The 25,392-nt window shown below is 39.9% G+C and overlaps 2 protein-coding genes and 1 pseudogene across 2 annotated transcripts; all 3 read left to right on the top strand.

Moving 5' to 3' along the window:
- Nucleotides 1–2,962: 2,962 nt before the first annotated feature.
- Nucleotides 2,963–3,907, top strand: LOC124107785 (vomeronasal type-1 receptor 4-like). The gene has a single exon (XM_046465986.1). It carries the CDS (start codon nucleotides 2,963–2,965, stop codon nucleotides 3,905–3,907), a length of 945 nt encoding a protein of 314 aa, XP_046321942.1.
- A 4,698-nt stretch (nucleotides 3,908–8,605) lies between these two features.
- LOC124107784 (E3 ubiquitin-protein ligase NRDP1-like) lies at nucleotides 8,606–12,234 on the top strand (annotated as a pseudogene).
- Nucleotides 12,235–15,518: 3,284 nt separating this feature from the next.
- LOC124107783 (vomeronasal type-1 receptor 4-like) lies at nucleotides 15,519–16,457 on the top strand. Its single transcript, XM_046465985.1, has one exon. It carries the CDS (start codon nucleotides 15,519–15,521, stop codon nucleotides 16,455–16,457), a length of 939 nt encoding a protein of 312 aa, XP_046321941.1.
- Nucleotides 16,458–25,392: the final 8,935 nt, after the last annotated feature.

The following is a 25,392-nucleotide window of genomic DNA, read 5'->3' as shown; positions in this document are numbered from 1 at the left end:
CATGAGCTTTTTCTGGAGAGTTAATGAGTTTTGCCTTTTCTGCATCTACCTTATCTCTTTTGAACTCTCTCTCCTCCACATCACAGGAGCTCTACCATCTTGTTTCCCTGTCCACCTTTTTCCTCATGTCCTTACTCTTTTAACCACTTCAGTCTCACTCCCATTTAGTGTCACTGCCCAAAACCCACCTGTGTTCACACCACAGGTTTCCACCTGGATGGTCAATCTCACAGCATTAGTTAAGGTGCCTCAGTGCATACATTGTCCTTGCAGGGCTGGAGGGAGTACAGTAACTGAAAGCGCTCCTGTGCTGTGGTCACCCCACGGTGCTCCTGAATTAATGTTTGTATCCCTTGAATACCTGGTATTTACAGAAATCTTTACTCAGTAAAGGCAAACTGATTCTGCTAATGTCATTGTTGAAGGAGAATTTTATTACACTCTGTGTGTTTGATGGATATTGCTCTGTTTCTTCCTCCTGTCAGTAGTGGAGGTCAATAATGGCAGGGCATATTTATTCACAAAATAATGATATGAATTAACATTCAATATGTAAATGAGTCCATTGAATTTTCCCATGTTTTTGCAGATAAATCTGGTGGCTTCCAAGGTGATAATAGCATCACATTCTCTCTTTTCCTTGTACCTGTGTTAATATCCTTACTATGTGTTTTCTCTCTTTCCATTTCTCTGCTCATACCTTCAGTCTGGTGCTGTTCATTGAAATGAAGAAGAGAAAGCAACTAGATTTGGGTAGAAATCTTCCCAGGGAAGGAAGAAATACAATGAGACATGCAAAGCTCACTGCCAGCCCTTCATATGACAGACCTCAGTACTTCCCAGCCCCTCCAAGTGACACCCTGTTGGTCTCCCAGGATCATGGATAAGTAAGAGTCTCTCCAAACACTAGAATATCCTCTGAAGACATGTTATGAGGAAAGTTTAAAATTGTGTTTCATAAGTGACACCTGGGGAGAAAGTTTCCAGCAGTGCCCTCAGCTCCCCCAGCCTGCACAGCCATTGCTGCTCTAGGCACAGTGGTAATTGCAGGTCCCAGGGGAGGTGAGGTCACAGAGTCACAGACCCATATCTCAGGAGCTGGCCGCCTCCCTGCAGCATGCATCTTGGTCAGAGAGGCCTCTGCACTGAGGTCACCATCCTGGCAGAGAGGAAGAGCCTGGTGAGTGACTCAGGGTGAGTGTGAGAGCAGCATCTGTGAGAAGAGACCCATCAAGAGTCTGGGTAAGTGATCACAGCCGAAAAGGGGACACTCAGAAGCCAGAGCCACACAAGTATTAAAATGGTTGATGAAGAATGGCTCCAGGTAGCAAAGATAAATGGGTCCTAGCCTAAATGCCAAACCACCATGGATCCTAATTTAACTAAGTATGATTCTTACTGACAGGGATTGTTGTAGTTTATTGCAAATGAAAATTAAATGTGATTTTCAAGGTGTACAAGAAGGTTGTTTTAAAGTCACCCAACTTCTCAGTTTCCCTTACAGGAAGTCTACAATAAATCTTCATGATTTCTAGGTCCAGACTCATAGTATCTCTCTGCCTGTGTGTGGAGTAGGAGGAGCTCACAGGAATCTTCCTAGTCCTGTACAGAGAGAGAGAGCTGATGGTGACTGCTCAGGCAGAACATTTTCTCTGACTCTCAGCATGGTGCAGCCAACAAAGAGAGTAATTGTAGCAATCCTGAAAGCCTAAGAATTCAAGGATAATGAGGCCATTTCTCTATATTATGGAAAGGAACATGTATGGAAATAGTGGACAAGATTATTACAGATTACTAGTATTACCTGTAAGAGCTGTATATTTTTAGCATGTAAAAAATCTTCTGATTGTAGTGAATGCACCATGTGGCATAGGAATATGATAGTGGAGCAGGGTATGAATGTGCAGGGAACATAGGAAAGCTCTTCACCATCTGTTTAGTAACATGTGAACCTAAATTTTTCTACCTAATAAATTAAGTTAAATATATGCATTTATATGAATGCAGAAATTCTAGTATTTGACTTTTAAATGGCCACAAATACCAGTTTTCATAGATGGCTTCCATTGTAACATCATTCACTAATCTTGCTTCTTTGAAATATTTTTTCTTAGGTATTACTTAGCTCATGTTTGTATCTTCTGAAAAAGTGAATATTTTGTTTCTACACATACTCTTTAATGACGTGTTACTTCTTGGTATTCCAAGAGTTAGCACATGGCCTGGGATTGAGGCAAAATTTCTGTGACAGGGGCCACTGAGCTGTGTTCCTATCATACAACTACATGAGTCATTGGGTAGCTGTCCTTATGTGCAGCCAGTTCTGTCTCACTGCAGGTCGATGACCATGGGACAGGTGCCTGCAGGGCTAGAGTTCCCTCAGTGCACCTGCAGGTATTTAAATATCTAAATGTTCCTTCATAATTGACCTTGTACATAGAATAACTATTTACAAAAAATAAAAACATTTTACAATTAAAAGTTGAAAAATAGCACTAGTTTGAAGACAATAGGAATATAGACAAATGGAAGTAAATGTGAGCTGGATTGATAGAAGAACCTGCACATTACCATTACAGAAGCTTGATGGTTCATGCTATGCTTTTTGTAAACACTCATCCAGGTTCAAGACCCCTCTGTGCACCTGATCAGAGTATGAATCTGGACAGAGACTTAACATCTCTGTGCACAAGTTCTCCTGGTCAACTCAGCCCCTTTGTCCTGTCATGAAGATTCAAGAATCACCATGTGCTGCCTTCACAAGAAGGATTTGTACACATCCTGCCTGAACTAGTCATGAACCTCATTAAAACCTGCTAGTGAAAATAAAACCTTAGGTAAGTTTTCACAGTGTTAACTCTGGAGTGAAGGCAATATTGGATCTCGGTTGAAGGACACGTGCAGCCCAGGCCTCCTGTTTCTCTCCAGGACCCTCTGGCTGGGACAGCAGGGAACTGGGAGGATGGCAACCAGTGATGTGGCTCTAGGAATCATCTTCTTGTCCCAGACTGTGGTTGGAGCTCTGGGCAATTTTTCTCTTCTCCTCCATTACCTGGTCCTTTACTTCACTGGGTACAGGATAAGACACACAGACTTGATTCTTCAGCACTTGATTGTGGCCAACTTGTTAGCTCTCCTGTCAAGAGGAGTTCCCCAGACAGTGGCAGCATTTGGAGTGAAAGATTTCCTCAGTGATGTTGGATGCAAGCTGCTTTTCTATCTTCACAGGGTGGGCAGGGGTGTGTCCATTGGCAGCACCTGCCTCCTGAGTGTCTTCCAGGCCATGAAGATTAGTCCTGAGAATTCCAGCTGTTCAGAGCTTAAAGTGAAAGCTCCCAAATACATTGGTTTCTCCATATACCTGAGCTGGATTCTGTACCTGCTTGTAAGTATTATGACTTTTTCACAAATGACTGGAAAAAGGAGCAACAATAATATCACAAGCATGAAAGATTTTGAATACTGTTCTGGTGTTCATCCTAGCAAAACCTCACAATCACTGTATGCAGCATTGGTAACATTCCCTGATGTCCTGTGTGTGGGGCTCATGCTCTGGGCCAGCAGCTCCATGGTGCTCATCCTGCACAGGCACAAACAGAGAATGCAGCATGTTCACAAGACCAGCTCCCCCAGGTCTTCCCCTGAGTCCAGAGCCACCAAAACCATCCTCCTCCTGGTGAGCACTTTTGCATCTTTTTACACACTTTCCTGCATCTTTCAGATTTGTGTAATTTTTATTTATAATCCCCACTGGCTGCTGGTAAAGATGGGTGTAATCATTGCTGGGAGTTTCCCAACTCTCAGCCCCTTTCTGCTCATGAGCAGGAACTCCAGTGCATCCAGGCTTGGTCTCCCTTGGATAAGGAATAGGAAAACCCCCGATGTCAGGGGAATGTGTAAATTGTAGGCTTCACACAATTCTTATGTTTCTTCATTTGTACTTCCCAATTACAATAATAGTGACACAGTCATATCTCAAAGAATGACAATCAAGACACATGTGCTTTTTTATTATAGTGTGTGCATATGTGTACCTGAGTATATGCACATGTATAACACTTAGATTTGGCTTTTCTGTACATCCAACAATATTTTGGGGAAAGTAGATGTTACCAATAGAAATTTCAGACTCCATATACCAGTTGCAACAAGAACAAAATTCTTTAGCATAAATCTGCTTTCTTTGTTTTCTTGCTATCCTGGTTTATTAAATTGAGAAAACAAGTGACATTCCTTTTTTATTTATCTACATATTATTTTTATGTCTCAGCTGTGTTTTTTGAAGGAAATATCAGTGAACAGTATCAAATATTTGTCTTTTGCAATGAAATGAGACATATGTTTCATGTAATCTTGGACATGATAGGAAGCAGAAGTCTACTGATGTCCTCTTTATTAAACAACTTATATTGAATTTTTTGATTTCTGTGCTGTCATTATTACAACGCAATATTTTTGTATAAGATAATTAGAATTTATGCTTTATTTACTGTTCGCCTTGGTCATTTAAAACATTGGGTGCTAATAAATTTTATTTCACTACTTATTATTGAATTAGTTTTATGTACCTTTAGAATGTTTATATGTATGGGTTGGCATGAATTTCTAATAAAATCTCACAAACTGAATGCACCTGTGCAAGCAGCTGCTACATGGTAAAGAAAGCCATAGTCTGTATGACTCCTGTTTCCTGTATGTGTTCCCAAGAGTGATCAGTATGTGACTTTTAACTGGAGAGATCAGTTTCAATGATTTGCACTTAACATAAATGAAATCATTCAACATCATCTGTTTCATATTTGACTTCAAAAATGCCATATACTTCAAATCTGTATTTTCCCGTGTTGTTGATGATAGAATCAAAATAAAGGATTTCAAACAATTCTAGCATTTCTCCCTTGTGGATGTGATTTATGTTTCCAACCCTAGTTCCATGTGTTCGAATTTTTGCCCCAGTGTGATGTGCTAGGTGGTAAAACCTTGAGAAGTGGGTGCAATACAAGGTGATTGGTCATGTGGGGGTCACCTTGGAGGGGATTAATGATGGATTATATTAGTTCCCATGAGAACAATGCAGCTGTCTCCACTGTCTCTTGCTCCCTCTTCTGCTCTGTGGTCTCTTCTGTACATGATTCTACCTTTGTGATTCCATCTGCTGTGAGGCCCTCACCAGGACTGAGCAGATGCTGGCACCATGCTCCTGAGTCTCCAGAAATGTAGTTCAATAAATTTCCTTTCTTTATAATGTTTTTGTGTAGGCATTTGGATAGGCAGCAGAAACTGATCAGTACAACACATTGGAGCATCATGATCAGCATTGACATGTGGGATGTGCAACATGTTTTCATGATACTTTCATGTGTTTCTTCACACACGTGTATATATGGAACATATGTTTATGTATAAGTATCTAGAAATCACACACATTTGTCTGATCATAGAATTGCATGCACTTGTCTTTAGCATGTATTACCAGAGTTCACCAAATATTTCTATGAATTTCAACCCATTAGGTGTGCCCATATTTATTTTTATATTTTTGAATAAGAAAATGATTTTATTAAGCTGAATATGAAAAAAACCCAAAATCTTTTAAGAAATAAACCTGAATAAATAATGCTGTTATAAAATTTACATTTCTCACATTTAATTGAGAGACATATTTTACATATGAGTATTCTTCTTTTTGTAATGGACTAATTTCTATGGAACTTTAAAAATAGTAAATAGCAATTGGCATATGTTCTTAGACTGTGCTACGACATAGTTAGAATCTCTGCTGATCAGAAGCATCAGGATAAGATCTGATTTGTTAAACATCAAGAACTACATTTCTAAAGAGACTTCTACCTCAGCGCACCATTTTTATTGATGTGTCCAGTGTTGGCTGCGGGTGCCACATAATCAGCACATTTCTCCTGAAGTATCAGATACTCATGGATCAACTGAGTTTTGTTCCAAATTCTTCACACTTTCCAAAAAGAAATACACTGGTCTTCTATCCCCAGGGAGGCAAATGTTAAATGCAGCTGTTGTAAACCTTCTAACTCACAATTAAATCTAGGCAATAAATTATTATTAGAAACATCTCTAAAGTCATTTTGGCATGAAAAACAATAGACTTCTTCATAACTCTCCAAAGTAGCTTTCCATTTTTAAATACAACCTGATAAATAAAATATTTGACATGTATTTTATCAATTCTTGTCTGTATGCTACACTTATCCTCAATAAGGTTTAAAACTCAGTTTTCAAAGAAATTCTACATATCAAGCATTTTTGAAGAAGTTTTGTTTTCACAGAACTGAATTTTTGCTTTGCTTATATATCCATGAAGATTAATTTGAGCATGTACATACATACAACGGATACATACATATGTGTAGGTGAGCTAGTTATACCTAGAATAAAACTAGACCCAAGGGAAAAAGTGTGAGGTGCAGTTATGTCTTCCTAGAACCCTCCTCTCTGTTGAAGATGCAGGTAGAGTGTGCTGCAGAAGCCACGAGTCTGTGGAAGCGTCCTCATATGTTAACTCCCATCATCATATGTTAACATCCCATCCTCATGTGTTAACATCCCATCTGGTCTCCCCAACACAGCTGCATTCACATCTGCTTCCCTGCAGCACTGGCCTCTACCATCTCTCAGAAATGAGATGTGCTTGTTGGCACATCCAGTGCTTTTTGCAATGCTCTGGATAACTCCTCCTCTGCACTGGTGTTCAATCGTTTGTGTTCAGTCAAATGACCATCCAGAATTCAAAAAATACCTCCTTCTGCAGCTTGTTTGCATCTCATACTCCTTGAAGGGCACATGTACACCTTCATTTCAGTTTCTCTTCACTTCCTGAATGCTGGGACTCCATCTTCATGCACAGCTGTAAAAGAAACCCTCCACATGTGGCCCTGTGGTTCTTTTAGCTTTGCAACTTTTTGGTCCAGTGATATGTGCAGGCACACATTATCTACCAAGTCAGTGGATCATATATTATTTGTTACCTACCCCACTTTCACATGGTGTAGTGATTGTAAGAGCCTCATCCTAATGGGAATTTTTCAGCCTGCTTCCTGAAAATATTAACATCCTCCTGGTAACCTGTACTAATGTGTCTGCAAATGTCTTTAACTTCTTCTTTGGTTAAGAAAATAAAATATCTGGAAGGCATTGGGAATCCCCGCTGTGTGGAGGGTGGAGCAGCCTGCTAATTGCTGTTTTTTTTTTAAACTATGAGACCTTTCTTTACCTTAACTGGATTCCTCTCTATCCAGGTTCTGGAATACATCCCTCCCAAAGCTTCACAATAGTGTGTTGATTGTATATGTATGCAAAATTGTCAAATACTTAATTGCTCACTTCATACAGCTTTTTAGGGAGAGGCAAGGATAGTTCAGCTGGTTGCATGTGGAATTGGCCTGCAAATGATGCAGGTGAGTAGGGTGGGTTGACCTCATCCTTGTGAACAGAATCCTGTAATGTCACTTTGGTGTTGGCTTTCTTATTTATATCTTTGTTTTTGCTGTGCTGGAGGTTGAGTATAAGGCATTCTGCATGTGAAGCAAGTTTTCTACCACTTAGTTACATCCCAGCCTTCTTTATAAAACACTGTGTTTGCAGCATGGTCTCACTAAGTTGCTCTGGATGGCTTCAAACTTGCAATCCTCCTGCCCCAGACTCCTGAGTAGCTGAGATTACAGGTATTTATCTTCCTTGTCTGAATGCCTAATCACATCAATCTTTATTAAATGTTTCTTGAAGCAAATAAAATAAATAAACTTGTTCCCAATGACTGCATTTGTTCCATCACTGTTTTACTAAACTATTCACTCATGGAAACAGTTTCCAGCATGAACACAGCGAAGAAATGGGCCTTGACATTGTTCCACATTGATTGAGTTTCCTGTGTGTGCTCATGTCTCAAGGGTGGGGGCATGTGCTCTTTTTGCTACATTCTGTTCTGGATATTTAGGCTAATTGAGAGCCTTCAGTGACAGGGATTGTGTAAAATTTTGTAGCAGAATCCAGCTTTGGTTACTGGAGAGAGAAACAAGACTGAAACCAAAGAATATCAAGAAGTTTGGAGATCCATGAAAAAAGATGTGCCCCAAAGTGTCCAGATCCTCAAGCTACATCAAGAGACATCTAGAGGAGATATAAAACCATCCAAAGTAAATGACTCTTATGGGAACAGGGCCATGCAGCTTCCACCATGAGTGCTGGTTGCTCACATTCTGGGTTACACATGTATTTAAGAGCACCTTGTCCAGGAGCCCATGTTAGAGGGCACTGTAGACTTGTCCCACTACAACAAACGGGCCACAGACAGAGGCTTTGGAGAGTTCCCTGCCTCATCCTCAGGTTGTGCTTGTGGACCTGTGAACCCTCCTGGGTGCTGTGTGTCCATGTCCAAGCCTCAAGGAGAGAAGGGGTTTGGGTGCCTGTTCCATGAAGCTGTAGGTTTCAAAGATACAGAAGAATGTAGCCCATCCCAGGTGGAGAGATGACCCCAGGAGACTGAAGTCAGGAGAGCCTGAAGGCTGGATGTGGAACTGGGAATCTTCCAGAGGGAAGAGTCTCTGCCTCTCACACAGGGATAGGAGACAACATGCAGAAGCCTGTTTCTCACGTCTATGACAAATCCCCAGAAGCTCAGTTTCCTGAAGAGAGAAGAGTTTATCTCATGGTTTTGGTATATCATGAGTATGGCACCAACAGCAGCTCAGTTCCTGTGAGTCTCCTGGGCTATGTCACAAGATGCTGGATGATATTAGGGGAAGAATGTTGTGAGAGGAAGGTGACATGGTGAGGTGTATTCTAAATGTCTATTAGGCCCATTGGGTTTATAGTACTATTTACATTGGTAATATCTTTGTTGATTTTATCTTTGGATGACTTATCTATTGGTGATAAAAGTGTGTTAACCTCACTAGGTATTATTTTATTGCAGTATATCTGGGATTTAATGTCAAGAATTATTTCTTTTAATGTGTCCTGACATTTGGGGTATGTATATTTAGTACAATTATTTCTTCTGGTTGAATTGTTCCCTTTAGCAGAATGTACTGTCCTTTTGTGGTTAATTTTTGCTTGAAATCTCCTTTGTTTATATGTGAGAATAGCTAGCTCCTCCTGATTGTTTTCAGATTCCATTTGTGTGATATGTAAATGTCCTTTTACAAACTTCAGCCTGTGGGCATCTTTGCCTCTGTGATCAGTCTCTTGCAAACAGCATCCAGTTGGATCTTGTATTTTGATTTATTCTGCTAATCTATGTCTTTTTATTGGGGAGTAGAGGCCATTTATTTGCAGAGTTAGTGTGAATATAAGTTTGTGCATTCCTGAAATTTTTGTTTATTTGCCATATTTTATTTGGTTTTGATTTTCATTTAGTTGTTTACTCTTATAGTGGGCCTCATCCACTTGGGACCTTTTTTGTTTGTTCTAGGATTTCTCTGTATGCAGCATATCTTTGAATATTCTTCATAGTTCTTGCTTTGTGGTTATGATTTCTTTTAGTATAGCTGCATCATGCAATGTTTTAATTTCTCCACTCATTTTGAAACACATTTTTTTGGATATAGCAATTTTGCTGGAAATTATTCTTTTTTTGAGCTTAGACTATGTCATTCTAGTCTTTCCTTGATATTGGTGTCTGAGTTGAGAAGACAAAGGTGAATCTTATTGATTTGCAACTAAATGTGACCTGATGTGTTTTTTCTTGCAGATTTTATTATTCTGTCTTAATTTTCAGTGTAGATTGTGATGTGTCTTGCAGTGTCTCTTTTGGCATTGTGTATTTGTGGTCATTTATGATTTCCTATATGTTGATTCCTATCTAATTTCTTTTGAGAACTGTTTTATGTCTCTATGTCTTTGTGTGAACATTGTGTGTTTGGTTAACTTCACTTAGAATTATCTTCTCCAACTGAATCCATTTACCTGCAAATGCCATGATGTGGTTCTTTTTTAATGCTTAGTAAAATTCCATTGTATGTATGTATGTGTGTGTGTGTGTGTGTGTGTGTGTGTATATATATATATATATATCACATTTTTTTATCCATTCATCCACTGAAGGGCATCTAGGTTGGTTCCACAGTTTAGCTATTGTGAATTGTGCTGCTATAAACATTGATGTGGCTGTGTTCCTGTAGTATGTTGTATTTAAGTCCTTTGAGGATAGTCCAAGGAGAAGAATAGCTGGGTAAAATGGAGGTTCCATTCCCAGATTTCCAAGGAGTCTCCATACTGCTTTCCATATTGGCTGCACCAATTTGCGGTCCCACCAGCAATGTACAAGTGTTCCTTTTTCTCCACATCCTCGCCAACACTTATTGTTGTTTGTCTTCATAATAGCTGCCATTCTGACTGGAGTGAGATGATATCTTAGAGTAGTTTTGATTTGCATTTCTCTGATTGCTAGAGATGATGAGCATTTTTTCATATATTTGTTGACTGATTGTATATCTTCTTCTGAGAAGTGTACGTTCAGGTCCTTGGCCTATTTGTTGATTGGGTTATTTGGTTTTTCAGTGCTTAGCTTTTTGAGTTCTTTGTATACCCTAGAGATTAGTGGATAAAGATTTGCTCCCAGGATGTAGGCTCTCTGTTCACCTCATAGATTGTTTCTTTTGCTGAGAAGACACTTTTTAGTTTGATTCCATCCCATTTATTGATTCTTGGTTTTAATTCTTACACTATAGAAGTCTAATTAAGGAAACTGGGGCCTAATTCCACATGATGAAGATGAAGGCCTACTTTATCTTCTATTAGATACAGAGTCTCTGGTTTAATTCCTAGGTGCTTGATCCATGTTGGGTAAAGTTTTGTGCATGAGATAGGGGTTTAATTTCATTCTGTTGTATATGGATTCCCAGTTTTCCCAGCGCCATTTGTTGAAGAGGCTATCTTTTCTCCAGTGCATTTTCTTGGCACCTTTCTCTAACATAAGATAATTGTAATTTTGTGGGTTAGTCTCTGTGTCCTCTATTCTGTACCATTGGTCTACCAGCCTGTTTGGTACCAATACCATGCTCTTTTTGTACTATTACTCTGTAGTATAGTTTACGGTCTGCTTCACTCTTCCTGCTAAGGATGCTTTACCTATTCTGGGTCTCTTAATTTTACAGATGAATTTCATGATTGCTTTTTCTATTTATATGAGAAATGCCATTGGGATTTTGGTTGGAATTGCATTAAATCTGAACAGTACTTTTGATAGTATGGTCATTTGATAATATTAATTCTGCTTATCCAAGAGCAAGGTAGATCTTTTCATGTTCTAAGGTCTTCTTTGATTTCTCTCTTTATTATTCTGTAGTTTTCATTTTATAGATCTTTCACCTTTTTCTTTATATTGATTCCCAAGTATCTTAACATTTCTGGGAAATTTCTCTGTACTTCATTATCATTTAGTGCTTTCCTACAGTAGGTGCACATTGAGATCCACAGATTTGATTCTTGGCCAACTTATGGTAGCCAACTCTTTGGTCATTCTCGCTAGAGGAATGCTCCACACAGTGATATGCATGAAGATCTTATCCATTATTTTTCATGGAGTTTTGAAGGGGCCAGTGACACCTGGAGACATCCAAAGATGAGCTACTTAACCACGACTGCAGGAAGCACTTGGCTCTGTGGTATAGCAGCAGTTGACATAAAAGGCAGACCTCTAGAAGACATCAGCTAGTCAGAAACAGCAGCTAGCAGAGAGAAGCGAGATATCCAGCATATGTGTGTAATCCATGAGGTCAACTCCAACTTTCAAAGCTGCAGGAGAGAATAGAAGACTTGGAGTTCCTGGAGTGGGTGGAATCCCTGCAGCCAGCCACAGTGACCTGGTGGGCAGGATGATCTGGACCTTTGGGCTGCATGCTAGGATTTGGGTCAATCAGTCCTTGGTGGAGTGTGTCTGTTTGTCCTCTATTGTCAAAGGGCTAAAAATATCCAGGAACATGCTGGTCCCAGGGTCTGGACAAACTAGAGACTGGCCAGATGAACTGGCCCTACTGTGAGAACTACATGGCCACATGCATCCCTGGTAATCAGGCTGTGGTCCTGATGGCCTGAGAGAATGAGCCTATGAGTGATGACATGCTGCAGGGGCCAGGGCTTGTCATGTTGCATGATGTAGAGGAGATCCAGGAGAGTGGGACCAGCTACCAGGTAGGGAAAAACATTGGAAAAGCCCCATCCCTCAGACAGCTGGGACTTAAGTTCCCCCATTATTCTTAAAGTCTTGGCTGAGCCTGGGCCACTCTTCTCCTTGCTGTTGTAGCACTAAAGGGCCCCAAAACCCTTCACTCAGCTTTTCAAGGAAGAAACCCAGATTCTTGGTTTTTTCAGTATTTCTTCCCCTAGAATGTCTGTATATTCTCATCTGTGTGGGACAGTTACCACTTTTATGTTTTCCTGCAAAGGCTCCCTGATTCCAGGTGTTTTCACAGGACACTAATAGAATTTTTCCCCCTAGAAGATCAGCATAAAATGAGGACTCTCTTATCTTCCCTCTCCTCCAAAACCATGGAACCAGAGCAGGAGCTCTACCCTCTTGTTTCCCAGTCCACTCTTTCCTCATGTCCTTATTCTTTTAACCACTTCAGTCTCACTCCCACTTAGTGTCACTGCACAAAACCCACCTGTGCTCATGCCACAGGTTTTCACCTGGATAGTCAGTCTCACAGAATTTTGGTCAATCTCACAGAATTTGTTAAGGTATCTAAGTTTAAGTATTATCCTTGCAGGGTTGGAGGGATTACAATAATTGAAAGAGCTCCTGTGCTGTGGTCATCCCTTGGGCTACTGAATTAATATTAGTAATTATTAAGACTAATATAAGTGGTTTATAATTAATTAGAAATCAATATTACTGAATTAATTAATAATGTAAATATTATGTTTGATATTTACAGAAATGTTGGCTCAGACAAGTCAGAAAATCTTGTTTATGTCATTGTTGAAGGAGACTTTTATTATATTCTGTTTGTTTGATGAATATTGCTCTTTTTCACCCCACTGTCAGTAGTGGAGTTCAACATTGGCAGGGCGTGTTTATTCACAAATTATGATAAAAATTAACATTCTATTATGTAAATGAGTCCAATGAATTCACTCATATTTGTGAGATGAATTTGGTTACTTCCAAGGTGATGCTAGCATCCATTCTTTCTTTTCTTTGTACCTGTGTTAATATCCTTACTATGTGTTTTCCTTCTTTCCATTTCTCTGCAAATACCTTTAATCTGATGCCATTCATTGAAATGAAGAACAGGAAGCAACTTGATTTGGGTAGAAATCTTCCCAGGGAAGGAAGAAATAATATAAGACATGCAAACCTCACTGCCAGTCCTTCATATGACAGACCTCAGTACTTCCCAACCCCTCCAAGTGACACCCTGTTGGTCTCCCAGGATCATGGATAAGTAAGAGTCTCTCCAAACACTAGAATATCCTCTGAAGACATTTTATGAGGAAGGTTTAAAATTGTTATTCATAAGTGACACCTGGGAGAAAGTTTCCAGCAGTGTCCTCAGCTCTCCCAGCCTGCACAGCCATTGCTGCTGCTGGCACAGTGATAATTGCAGGTCCCAGGGGAGGTGAGGTCACAGAGCCACAGACCCATATCTCAGGACCTGGCCGCCTCCCTGCAGCACACATCGTGGTCAGAGAGGCCTCTGCACTGAGGTCACCATCCTGGCAGAGAGGAAAAGCCTGGAGAGTGACTCAGGGTGAGTGTGAGAGCAGCATCTGTGAGAAGAGACCCATCAAGAGTCTGGGTAAGTGATCACAGCTGATCACAGTCAATTGAACCCTGCAGAAGCCAGAGCCACACAAGTATTAAAATGGTTGATGAAGAATGACTCTAGGTAGCAAAGATAAATGGGTCCTAGCCTAAATGCCAAACCACCATGGGTCCTAATTTAACTAAGTATGATTCTTACTGACAGGGATTGCTGTAGTTTATTGCAAATGAAAATTCAATGTGATTTTCAAGGTGCACAACAAGGTTGTTTTAAAGTCACCCAACTTCTCAGTTTCCCTTACAGGAAGTCTACAATAAATCTTCATGATTTCTACGTCCAGACTCATAGTATCTCCCTGCCTGTGTGTGGAGTAGGAGGAGCTCACAGGAATCTTCTTAAGCCTGTGCAGAGAGAGAGAGCTGATGGTGACTGTTCAGGCAGAACATTTTCTCTGACTCTCAGTGTGGTGCAGCCAACAGAGAGAGTAATTGTAGCAATCCTGAAAGCCTAAGAATTCAAGGATAATGAGGCCATTTCTCTATATTGTGAAAAGGAATATGTATGGATATAGTGGATAATATTATTACAGAATTCTATTACCACCTGTAAGAGCTTTATACTTTTAACATGTCAGATAACTTCTGATTGTAGTGAATTCACCATGTGGCATAGAAATGTGATAGTGGAGCAGGGTATGAATGCAGGGGACATAGGAAAGCTCTTCACCATCTGTTCAGTGACATGTGAACTTAAATATTTCTACCTAAAAATTTTGTTAAATGTGTGCATTCCAATGAATACTGAAATTCCAGTATTTCAAGTTTTAAATACTCACACATACCAATTTTCATGGAGGGCTCCTCTTGTAACATCTTTCACTAATATTTTTATTTGAAATATTTTTTCTTATGTATTAATTCACTGAATTCTGTATCTTCTGAAAAAGTGAATATTTTGTTTCTACACTATAATCTTTAATCACGTGTTATTTCTTAGTATCCCAAGACTTAGAATCTGAACTGGGAATGTGGCAAAATTCCTGAGATAGGGCCCTTGAGCTTGTGTTCCTAACAATCAACCATATGAGCCATGGGGTAGCTGTCCTGATGTGGAGTCAGTCCTGCCTCCCTGCATGGGACTAACCACGGCACAGGTGCCTGCAGTGGTGTAGTTCCCTCAATGCATCTGCTGTCATTAATGTCAATATCTAAATGTTCCTTCATAAGTGACTTTGCACATAGAATTAATATTTCTGGTAAATGAAAACATTTTACAATGAAAAGTTTAAAAACACCACTAGTTTTGAAGACAATAGGAATATAGACAAATGGAAGAAAATATGAGCTGGATTGATAGAAGAACCTGCTCACGACCTTTAGGGAAGCTTGATGGTTCTTGCTGGGCTCTCTGTAAACAGTCAGCCAGGTTCAAGACCCCTCTGTGCACATGATCAGAGTGTGAATCTGGGGACAGAGACTTAACATCTCTGTGCACAAGCTCTCCTGGTCATCAGGAAACTCATCTCAGCATCTGTCTCATGTCATGAAGATGAATCACCATGTTCTGGCTTCACAACAGGGATTTATACACACTTCCTGCCTTGACTAGTCATACGAACCTCATTACAACCTGCTAGTGAAAATAAAATATTAGGTGAGTTTTCACAGCATTAACTCTGAAGTGTGGGCAATACTGGATTTTGGTTGAAAGGACATGTGTAGCCCTGGCCTGTTCTTCTGCAGGACCCTCTGGATGGGACAGCAAGGAACTGGCAGGATGGCAGCCAGTGATGTGGCTTTAGGAATTATTTTCTTGTCACAGACTGTGGTTGGAGCTCTGGGCAATTCCTCTCTTCTCCTCCATTACATGGTCCATTACCTCATGGGGTTCAAGGTAAGACACACAGACTTGATTCTTCAGCACTTGATTGTGGCCAACTTATTAGCTCTCCTGTGTAGAGGAGTTCCTCAGACAGTGGCAGCTTTTGGAGTGAAAGGTTTCCTCAATGATGTTGGATGCAAGCTGCTTTTCTATCTTCACAGGGTGGGCAGGGGTGTGTCCATTGGCAGCACCTGCCTCCTGAGTGTCTTCCAGGCCATTAAGATTAGTCCTGAGGACTCCAGCTGTTCAGAGCTTAAAGTGAAAGCTCCTAAGTACATTGGCTTCTCCATATATCTGAGCTGGATTTTGTATCTGCTTATAAATATTATTATTATTTTATCTATGACTGGAAAGAAGAACAACAATAATGCCACAAACCTGAGAGATCTTGGATACTGTATTTCTGTTGATTCTGAAATAATCTTACAATCACTGTATGCAGCATTGCTAACATTCCCTGATGTCCTGTGTGTGGGGCTCATGCTCTGGGCCAGCAGCTCCATGGTGCTCATCCTGCACATGCACCAGCGGAGAATGCAGCATGTTCATAAGAGCAGCTCCCCCAGGTCCTCCCCTGAGTCCAGAGCCACTAAAACCATCCTCCTACTGGTGAGCACCTTTGTATTTTTTTACACACTTTCCTGCCTCTTTCAGATTTGTGTGACTGTTATTTATAATCCCCACTGGCTCTTGGTAAAGGTTGGTGCAATGGTTGCTGCGTGTTTCCCAGCTGTCAGCCCCTTTCTGCTCATAAGAAGAGACACCAGTGCATCCAGACACAATCTCTATTGGACAAGGAATAGGAAAAACCTTGATGTCAGAAGGAACATGTAAATTGTAGGCATTTGTACAATTGTTACATGTTTCTCCATTGTCACCCCCAAATTGAAAGAAGAGTAATACAGTCACATCTCATGAGAAAGAGAATCAACACACACATATATTCTTTACTATAGTGTGAGCATTTGTGTGTGTATGTGTAACTGAGTGTGTGAACATGCATATCACTAAGATTTGGCTTCTTCACCATTAAGCAATATTTCTGAAAAATTAGATATAAAATACAAATTTCACATTGAATATACCAGTTACAGTAAGAGCAAATTTTTCAGCATAAAATCTGCTTTCATTATTTTCCTGCTATCATGGAATGTAGTTTTTCTTTGTCTACTCTTTTGGTTTTTGTCTCAGCTATGTCTTTTGAAGGAAATATCAAAGTGAACTCTCTCAAACGTTTTTCTTTTGCAATGAAATGAGACATGTTTCATGTAATCTTGGAAATGATGGGAAACAAAGTCTACTGATGCTCTTTTTATTAAACAGTGTATATCTAATTTGTTGGTTTCTGGACTGATATTTTCATAATGCAATATGTCTTTTTTCACAAGCTATTTAGATTTAATCTTTATTTACTGTGTATCTTGATGATTCACAACACTGGGTAATAATAAATTTTATTTTATAACTGATTATTGAATTATCAATATGTATCTTTGAGATATTTGTGTGGAAGTGTTGACATGCATTTCTAAAGACTTTTTCTGGACTGAACACACCTGTGCAAGAAGCTGCTGCATGGTAAAACAATATTCTAGTCTGCATAAGTCTTCTTTTCTCTAAGTGTCCACAAGAGTGAGCAGTATAACAGCATAGATCACTTTCCCCTTTTTTTGCACTTTAAATAAATGAAATCATTCGACATCACCTGTTTTATATTGGACTTTGAAAATTCCATATGCTTCAAATTTGTATTTCCCATGTTGTTGATGATAGAATCTCACTGAAGGTGTTTCAAACAATTCTAGCACCCGTTCTCTGGTTTGGATGTGAATTATGCTTCCACCTCCAAGTTCCATGAGTTAGAAGTTTTGCCCCAGTGTGATGTGTTGGGTGGTGCAACCTTTGAGAAGTGGATGCAGCACAAGGTGGTTGGTCATGGGAAGGTCACCTTGGAAAAGATTAATGATGAATTATATTGTTTCTTGTCACAAGCCATCACGAGCCATCATGAGCTGTGTGTGGACTATGTTGCTCATTGCAGCCTCCTGAGGGGATAAGTCTGGCACTGGGAACTCCCTGGAGTACCCCTCACAGGGATAGACTGCCTGATGCAGGTGAACTTCCCCCTCAAGCTCTCACTAAGATCCCTCACAGAACCTGAGATGGGTGTGACCTGCCAATGTCAATCAACCTGCTGACTGCAAGACATCAGAAAGCAAGAGTCAGCCCTTGACACCTTACTCCTGCCTTTGAAGGTACCCCCTTAAATAAACCACTGAAGCCATTTTTTCTTTGTCCAGTTCAAGAACCACGTGGGCTTGATCTATCAGGGGCTTTGTTTTTGTAAATAAATTTTCTGAGCACTTATGTTTTGTTATTTGCTAATTATTTGAGTTATTAAGATTCAGGGTGGCTATTTAGGGTGGCTTGGTTTCCTCTGGGCAGAAGATCCCCCAGTGAGAATTTTGCTGTCTTCCCCCTGAAAAGTTGAGAACATTGGTTGTCCCACATTGAGTGCTGGTGTCCCCAGTGTCTCCTGCTCCCCTTCCTGCTCTGTGGTCTCTTCTGCACATTCTCCCCCCTTTGTGGTTCCAACTACTGTGAGGTCCTCACCAGAGCTGAACAGATGCTGGCACCATGCTCCTGAATTTCCAGAACTGTAGTTCAATAAATTTCCTTTCTTTATAAATTATCTGTGTAGGCCTTTGGATATGCAGCAGAAACTGATCAATAAAATATAGTAGTGTCTTTTAGTTTGGAGCATCATGATCAGAACTGACATGTGGAATGTGCAACATGTTTTCATGGTACTTTCATGTGTTTCTTCACAACATGTATATATGTGAACACATATTTATATATAAGTATCAATAAATCACACACATTTTTCTGATCATAGGTTCACATCTACTTGCCTTTAGCATACAATACCAGAGTTTACCAAATATTTCTAAGAATTTCAACCCTTTAGATGCTCCTAGTTTTATTTTCATATTTTTTTAAAGGAAGAAAACGCTTTTATTAGTTTGAACATGAAAACAACCAAAAGTCTCGTTTTTAAATATGTATTTTTAGCTTCATGTGGACCCAATGTCTTCACCTCTATTTTTGTGTGGTGCTGAAGATTGAACCCAGTGCCTCATGCATGCTAGACAAACACTATACCTCTGCACCCAAACCCAGGCCCAAGCTAAAATCTTATTAGAATTAAACCTGGATAAAGAATGCTGCTATGAAATTTACATCTCTCACATTCAATTGAGAGGAAGATATTACACTTGAGGACTCTTCTTGGTGTAATGAACTAATTTCTATAGAGTTTTCAAAATAGTAAATAGCAATTAGCATATTTCTAAACTGTGCCACAACATAGTTAGAAACTATGCTGGTTTTAGCAAAAGGATAAAGTCTTCTTTGTTAAACATCAAGAACTCCATTTCTAATGAGACTCCTTCCTCAGTGCAACATTTTCATTGAGGAGGCCAGTGTTAGCTGTGGGCACCACATAATCAGCACATTTCTCCTGAAGTAACACATGCTCATTGATCAAGTGAGATTTCTTCCAAGTTCTTAACTCTTTCTGAGATGAAACAAATACACTGGTATTCTCTCCCCAGGGAGACAAATGTGAATTATGGTTGTTATAAACTTTATAACTCAAAATCAAATGTAGGCATTGAATTTTTATTAGGAACATCTCTGAAGCCATTCCAAGATTAAAATCAATAGGCTTCTACATAACTCTCAAAAGTAGCTTTCCATTTTCTTAAATAACCTGATAAATAAAATATTTTATAAGTATTTTAGCAATTCTTCTCTCTATATACCACACTTAGCCCTCCATAAGGATTAGAACTCTGTTCTTAAAAAAAATTTCTACATATCAAGCAACTTTGAAAAAGTTTATTTTAGTAGAACTGAAGATTTGCTTTGCTTATATGTCCATGAAGATTAACTTGAGCTTGTACATACATGCATCATTCATACATGGCATACATACATATGTATAAGTGAGCTAGTTACCCCTAGAATAAAATTAGACTCAAGGGGACAAGTGTGAAGTGCAGTTTGGTCTTCCTAGAACCCTCCTCTGCGTCGAGGAGGCAGGTAGAGTGTGCTACAGAAACCATGAGGCTATGGAAAGTCCTCATCTGTTAACTCCCATCACTGGTCTCCCCAACACAGCTGCACCCACATCTGCTTCCCCCGCAGTGCTGACCTCTACCATCTGTCAGAAATGAGATGTGCTTGTTGGCACAGCCAAGGCTTTTTGCAATGCTCTGGATAATGCCTCCTCTGCACTGTGTGGTTCAAATCTTTGTGTTCAGTCAAGTGACCATCCAGAATTTAAAAAGTACCTCCTTTTGCAGCTTGTGTGCCTTGCATACTCCTTGAAGGACACATGGACACCTTCATTCCTGCTTCTCTCCACTTCTTGAACACTGGGACTCCATCTTCATACCTAACTCTAAAGGGCACCCCCACATGTGGCCCTGTGGTTATTTTATCATTACAACCATTTGGTTCAGTGATATATGCAGGCACACATTGTCTACCATGCCACGGTGTTAGGTATTTTTTGTTACCTACTCCAGTCTCTGGTGCAGTAGCGTTTGTAGCAGCCCCATCCAAGTGGGAAAATTTTCAGCCTGTTTCCTAACATCCTGCTGGTAACTTCTTCTAACTTGTCTGCAGACATCTTTGACTTCTCCTTTGTTTAAGAAAATAAAGTGTCTGGAAGGCCCTGGGAATCCCTGCTGTGTGGAGGGTGGAGCATGGTGCTGGCTGTGCTCCAGAACCAAGTTGAGCTTCATGAGCTCTGCAACAAGCCTTTTGAATCTCATTTTCAGCTTGTATAATCCTATGTGTGGTTGGGGAAGACTCTGTTAATTTCTGTGTTTTGTTTTTGGACTATCAGACCTTTCTGTGCTTTACCTAGATTCATTTTTCTCCAGGCTCTGGAATGCCAACCTCTGGAAGCTTATCAGAAGTGTGTTGATTGTAGGGTTTTGCACAACTCTCAGCTACTTAATTGATCATTTCACACAGCTTCCCAGGGAGAACATGGTTATTATAGATGGTTGTATGTGGGATTGGCCTGGGAATAGTGGAGGTGAGTAGGGCTGTTTGAACTCATTCTGGTGCACAGAATCCTTAATGTCACTTTGATTTTTGCTTTCTTCTTTCTTTCTTTCTTTGTGCTCTACTGGAGATTGAGCATAAGGCCTAGTGCATGCCAAACAAGTTTTTTTATTGGTTGCTCAAAACATTACAATGATCTTACATATCATATTTCATACATTTGATTTAAGTGGGGTATGAATTCTTATTTTTACCACGTGTACAGATTGCAGGATCACATTGGTTATACAGCCTCGTTTACACATACTGCCATACTAGTGTCTGTTGTATTTTGCTGCCTTTCCTATCCCCTTCCTATCCCCCTCCCCTCCCCTCCCATCTTCTCTCTCTACCCCATCTACTATAATTCATTTCTCTCTTTTTGTCTTTTTCCCCTTCCCCTCACATCCTCTTTTATGTAATTTTGTATAACAATGAGGGTCTCCTTCCATCTTCCATGCAATTCCCCTTCTCTCTCCCTTTCCCTCCCACCTCTTCTCTTGTCCCTGCTTAGTGGTGATCTTCTTCTCATGCTCTTCCTCCCTGCTCTATTTTGAGTTGCCCTCCTTATATCAAAGAAGACATTTGGCATTTGTTTTTTAGGGATTGGCTAGCTTCACTTACTGTAATCTGCTCTAATGCCATCCATTCCCCTGCAAATGCCATGATTTTGTTATTTTTTAGTGCTGATTAATATTCCATTGTGTACAAATGCCACATTTTTTATCCATTCATCTATTGATGGACATCTAGATTGGTTCCACAGTCTAGCTATTGTGAATTGTGCTGTTTTATGAACATTGATGTAGCTGCATCCCTATAGTATGCTCTTTTTAGGTCTATGGGAAATAGTCTGAGAAGGGGAATAGCTGCGTCGAATGGTGGTTCCATTCCCAGATTTCCAAAGAATCTCCATACTGCTTTCCAAATTGGCCGCAACAATTTGCAGTCCTACCAGCAATGTACAATTGTACCCTTTTCCCCACATTCTCGTCAGCACTTGTTGTTTGACTTCATAATGGCTGCCAATCTTACTGGAGTGAGATGGTATCTTAGGGTGGTTTTAATTTGCACTTCTCTGATTGATAGAGATGGTGAGCATTTTTTCATGTACTTGTTGATTGATTGTATATCCTTCTCTGAGAAGTGTCTGTTCATATCCTTGGCCCATTTATTGATTGGGTTATTAGTTTTCTTATTATTTAGTTTTTTGAGTTCTTTGTATACTCTGGATATTAGGGCTCTATCTGAAGTGTGAGGAGTAAAAATTTGTTCCCAGGATGTAGGCTCCCTATTTACCTCTCTTATTGTTTCTCTTGCTGAGAAAAAACTTTTTAGTTTGAGCATGTCCCATTTGTTGATTCTTGATTTTAACTCTTGTGCTATAGGTGTCCTATTAAGAAATTTGGAGCCCGACCTCACGAGATGTAGATTAGAGCCAACTTTTTCTTCTATCAGATGCAGAGTTTCTGGTTTGATCCCTAGCTCCTTGATCCATTTTGAGTTAACTTTTGTGCATGGTGAGAGAAAGGGACTCAGTTTCATTTTGTTGCATATGTATTTTCAGTTTTCCCAGCACCATTTGTTGAAGATGTTGTCCTTTCTCCATTGCATGCTTTTAGCACCTTTGTCAAATATAAGGTAGTTGTAATTTTGTGGATTGGTCTCCGTGTCCACCCGCCTGTTTTGGTACCAGTACCATGCTGTTTTTGTTACTATTGCTCTATAGTATAGTTTAAAATCTGGTATCGCTATACCGCCTGATTCACTCTTCCTGCTTAGAATTCCTTTTGCTATTCTGGGTCTTTTATTTTCCCAGATGAATTTCATGATTGCTTTATCTGTTTCTGCAAGAAATTCCGTTGTGATTTTGATTGGCATTGCATTAAACCTATAGAGTACTTTTGATAATATCTCCATTTTAATGTTAGTTCTGCCTATCCATGAACAGGGTATATCTTTCCATCTTCTAAGATCTTCTTCTATTTCTCTCTTTAGGGTTCTGTAGTTTTCATTGTATAAGTCTTTCACCTCTTTTGTTAGGTTGATTCCCAAGTATTTTTTTTTTGAGGATATTGTGAATGAGGTGGTTGTTCTCATTTCCATTTCAGAGGATTTGTCACTGATATATAGGAATGCCTTTGATTTATGCATGTTGATTTTATATCCTGCTACTTTGCTGAATTCATTTACTAGCTCTAGAAGTTTCTTGGTAGAACATTTTGGGGCCTTCTAGGTATAGGATCATGTCATCCGCAAATAGTGCTATTTTAAGTTCTTCTTTTCCTGCCTTTATGCCTTTAATTTCTTTCGTCTGTCTAATTGTTCTGGTCAGTGTTTCGAGAACTATGTTGAGTCACAGCGGGTTGGTGGCGGGTCACAAATCAACCTGCCAGTAACTCCACACATGGGGTGGCCTGGATTCACTGGTATCCAAGCGCGCTGTGGCCTCTGAGAAGCTCAAACTGCTCGCTTAGGTACCACCTCAGAACAACTTTGCTAGGCGTTCCTGAGCAGACAGCATCCAGACATTCTGAAGTCTCTCTTTGCCAGCATAGCTGAGGAGGTCACAGGATTGCTCCTTCCGCACCCGCCGCCATGTTCCTGTCTCCCAAACAAGTTTTCTGCCACTGAACTACATCCCACTTTTCTTTATAAAACACTGTGTTTGCAGCATGGTCTTGTTAAGTTGCTCTGGCTGGCTTCACATTTGCAATCTTCCTGCTCCAGACTCCTGAGTAGCTGGGATTACAGGTATTAGCTTCCTTTTCTGGCTGCCTTATCACATCAATCTTTATTACATGTTGCTTGAAATAAACAAAATGGACTTGATCCTAATGACTGCATTTGTTGAATTGCTATTTTACTAAACTGTTTGCTCATGGAAACAGTTTCCAGCATGAACGCAGTGAAGCAATGGGTTTTGACTTTGATCAACATTGATTGAGTTTCCTGTGTGTTCTCATGTCTCAAGGTGGGTGCATGTGATATTTTTGCTATATTCTGTCATCTCATAAATATTTAGGCTCATCAAGAGCCTTCAGTGATAGGGGTTGTGTCAACTTTTGTGGCAGAGCCCAGGGTTTTTCTTACTGTAGAGAGATAGAAGACTGAAACTAAAGAACAGCAAATTTTTTTAAGATCCATGGAAGAAGATTTGCCCCAAAATGTCCAGATACAGAATCTATATCAAGAGAACTCTAGAGAAATTATAAAATCTTCCCAAATGAGGAAGTCTAGTTGTAACAGTGCTATTCTGTCTCCACCATGAATGCTGGTTGCCCATATTCTGGGTTACACATGTATTTAAGTGCACCTTGCCCTTGAGCCCATGTTAGAGGAAACTTTAGACTTTTCCCACTTCAACAAACAGGCCACAGACATGAGGCTTTGGAGAGCTCCCTGCCTCATACTCAGGTTGTGCTTGTGGACCTGTGAATCCTCCTGTGTGTTGTGTGTCCATGTACAAGCCTCAAGGAGAGAACGGGTTTGGATGCCTACAGCATAAAGCTGCAGGTTTCAAAGATACAGAAGAATGTAGCCCATCCCAGGTGGAGAGATGACCCCAGGAGACTGAAGTCAGGAGAGCCTGAAGGCCAGATGTGGAACTGGGAATCTTCCAGAGGGAAGAGTCTCTGCCTCTCACACAGGGATAGGAGACAACATGCAGAAGCCTGTTTCCCACTTCTATGACAAATCCCCAGAAGCTCAGTTCCCTGAAGAGAGAAGAGTTTGTCTCATGGTTTTGGAAGATCACAAGTATGGCACCAACAGTAGCTCAGTTCCTGTGAGTTTTCTAGTTATGTCACAAGATGCTGGACGATATTAGGGGAAGAATGTGTGTGAGAGGAAGAGGTGACATGGTGAGGTGTATTTTTTTAAGAGAGAGAGAGTGTGTGTGTGTGTGTGTGTGTGTGTGTGTGAGAGAGAGAGAGAGAGAGAGAGAGAGAGAGAGAGAGAGAATTTTTTTAATATTTATTTTTTAGTTTTCGGCGGACACAACATCTTTGTTTGTATGTGGTGCTGAGGATCGAAACCGGGCCACATGCATGCCAGGCGAGCGTGCTACCGCTTGAGCCACATCTCCAGCCTGTGAGGTGTATTCTAATGTATATTATGTCCATTGGGTTTATAGCATTATTTACATTGGTAATATCTTTATTGATTTTATCTTTGATGATCTATCTATTGGTGATAAAAGTATGTTAACATCACTCGACATTATTTTGTTGTGGTCTATCTGGAATTTAATGTCAATAACTATTTATTTTAATTTTTCCTGACATTTGGGGAATGCCTATTTAGTATGATTATTTCTGCTGGTTGAATTGTTCTCTTTTTCAGAATGTAGTTTCCTTCTGTGGCTATTTTTGGTTGGAATTTGCTTAGTTTACATATGATAATAACTACTTGTGTGTTTTTTTCAAACTCCATTTGAGTGAAATATATATTTTTTCATCCTTTTCTAAACTTCAGCCTGTGGACAATGTTTCCTCTATGATGAGTCTCTTGCAACAGATACTTGGATCTTGTCCTTTGATTCATTCTGCTAATGTATGTCTTTTAATTGGGGATTAGAAACAATTTATTTTCAGAGGTAATATAAATGTAGGTTTGTAGTGTTCTGCAATTTTTATGTATTTGCATT

The sequence above is a fragment of the Marmota monax genome, unplaced genomic scaffold (genome assembly GCF_021218885.2).
Source record: "Marmota monax isolate L192 unplaced genomic scaffold, Marmota_monax_Labrador192_F-V1.1 WCK01_AAM20220418_F8-fsc00160, whole genome shotgun sequence".
Taxonomy (NCBI): Eukaryota; Metazoa; Chordata; class Mammalia; order Rodentia; family Sciuridae; genus Marmota; species Marmota monax.
The sequence above is the reverse complement of the archived record's forward strand: the minus strand, read 5'-3'. Positions and strand labels throughout refer to the sequence as shown.

Excerpts from the sequence above, each read along its gene's own strand:
- LOC124107785 (XM_046465986.1), top strand. The coding sequence starts at position 2,963 with ATGGCAACCAGTGATGTGGCTCTAGGAATCATCTTCTTGTCCCAGACT.
- LOC124107783 (XM_046465985.1), top strand. The coding sequence starts at position 15,519 with ATGGCAGCCAGTGATGTGGCTTTAGGAATTATTTTCTTGTCACAGACT.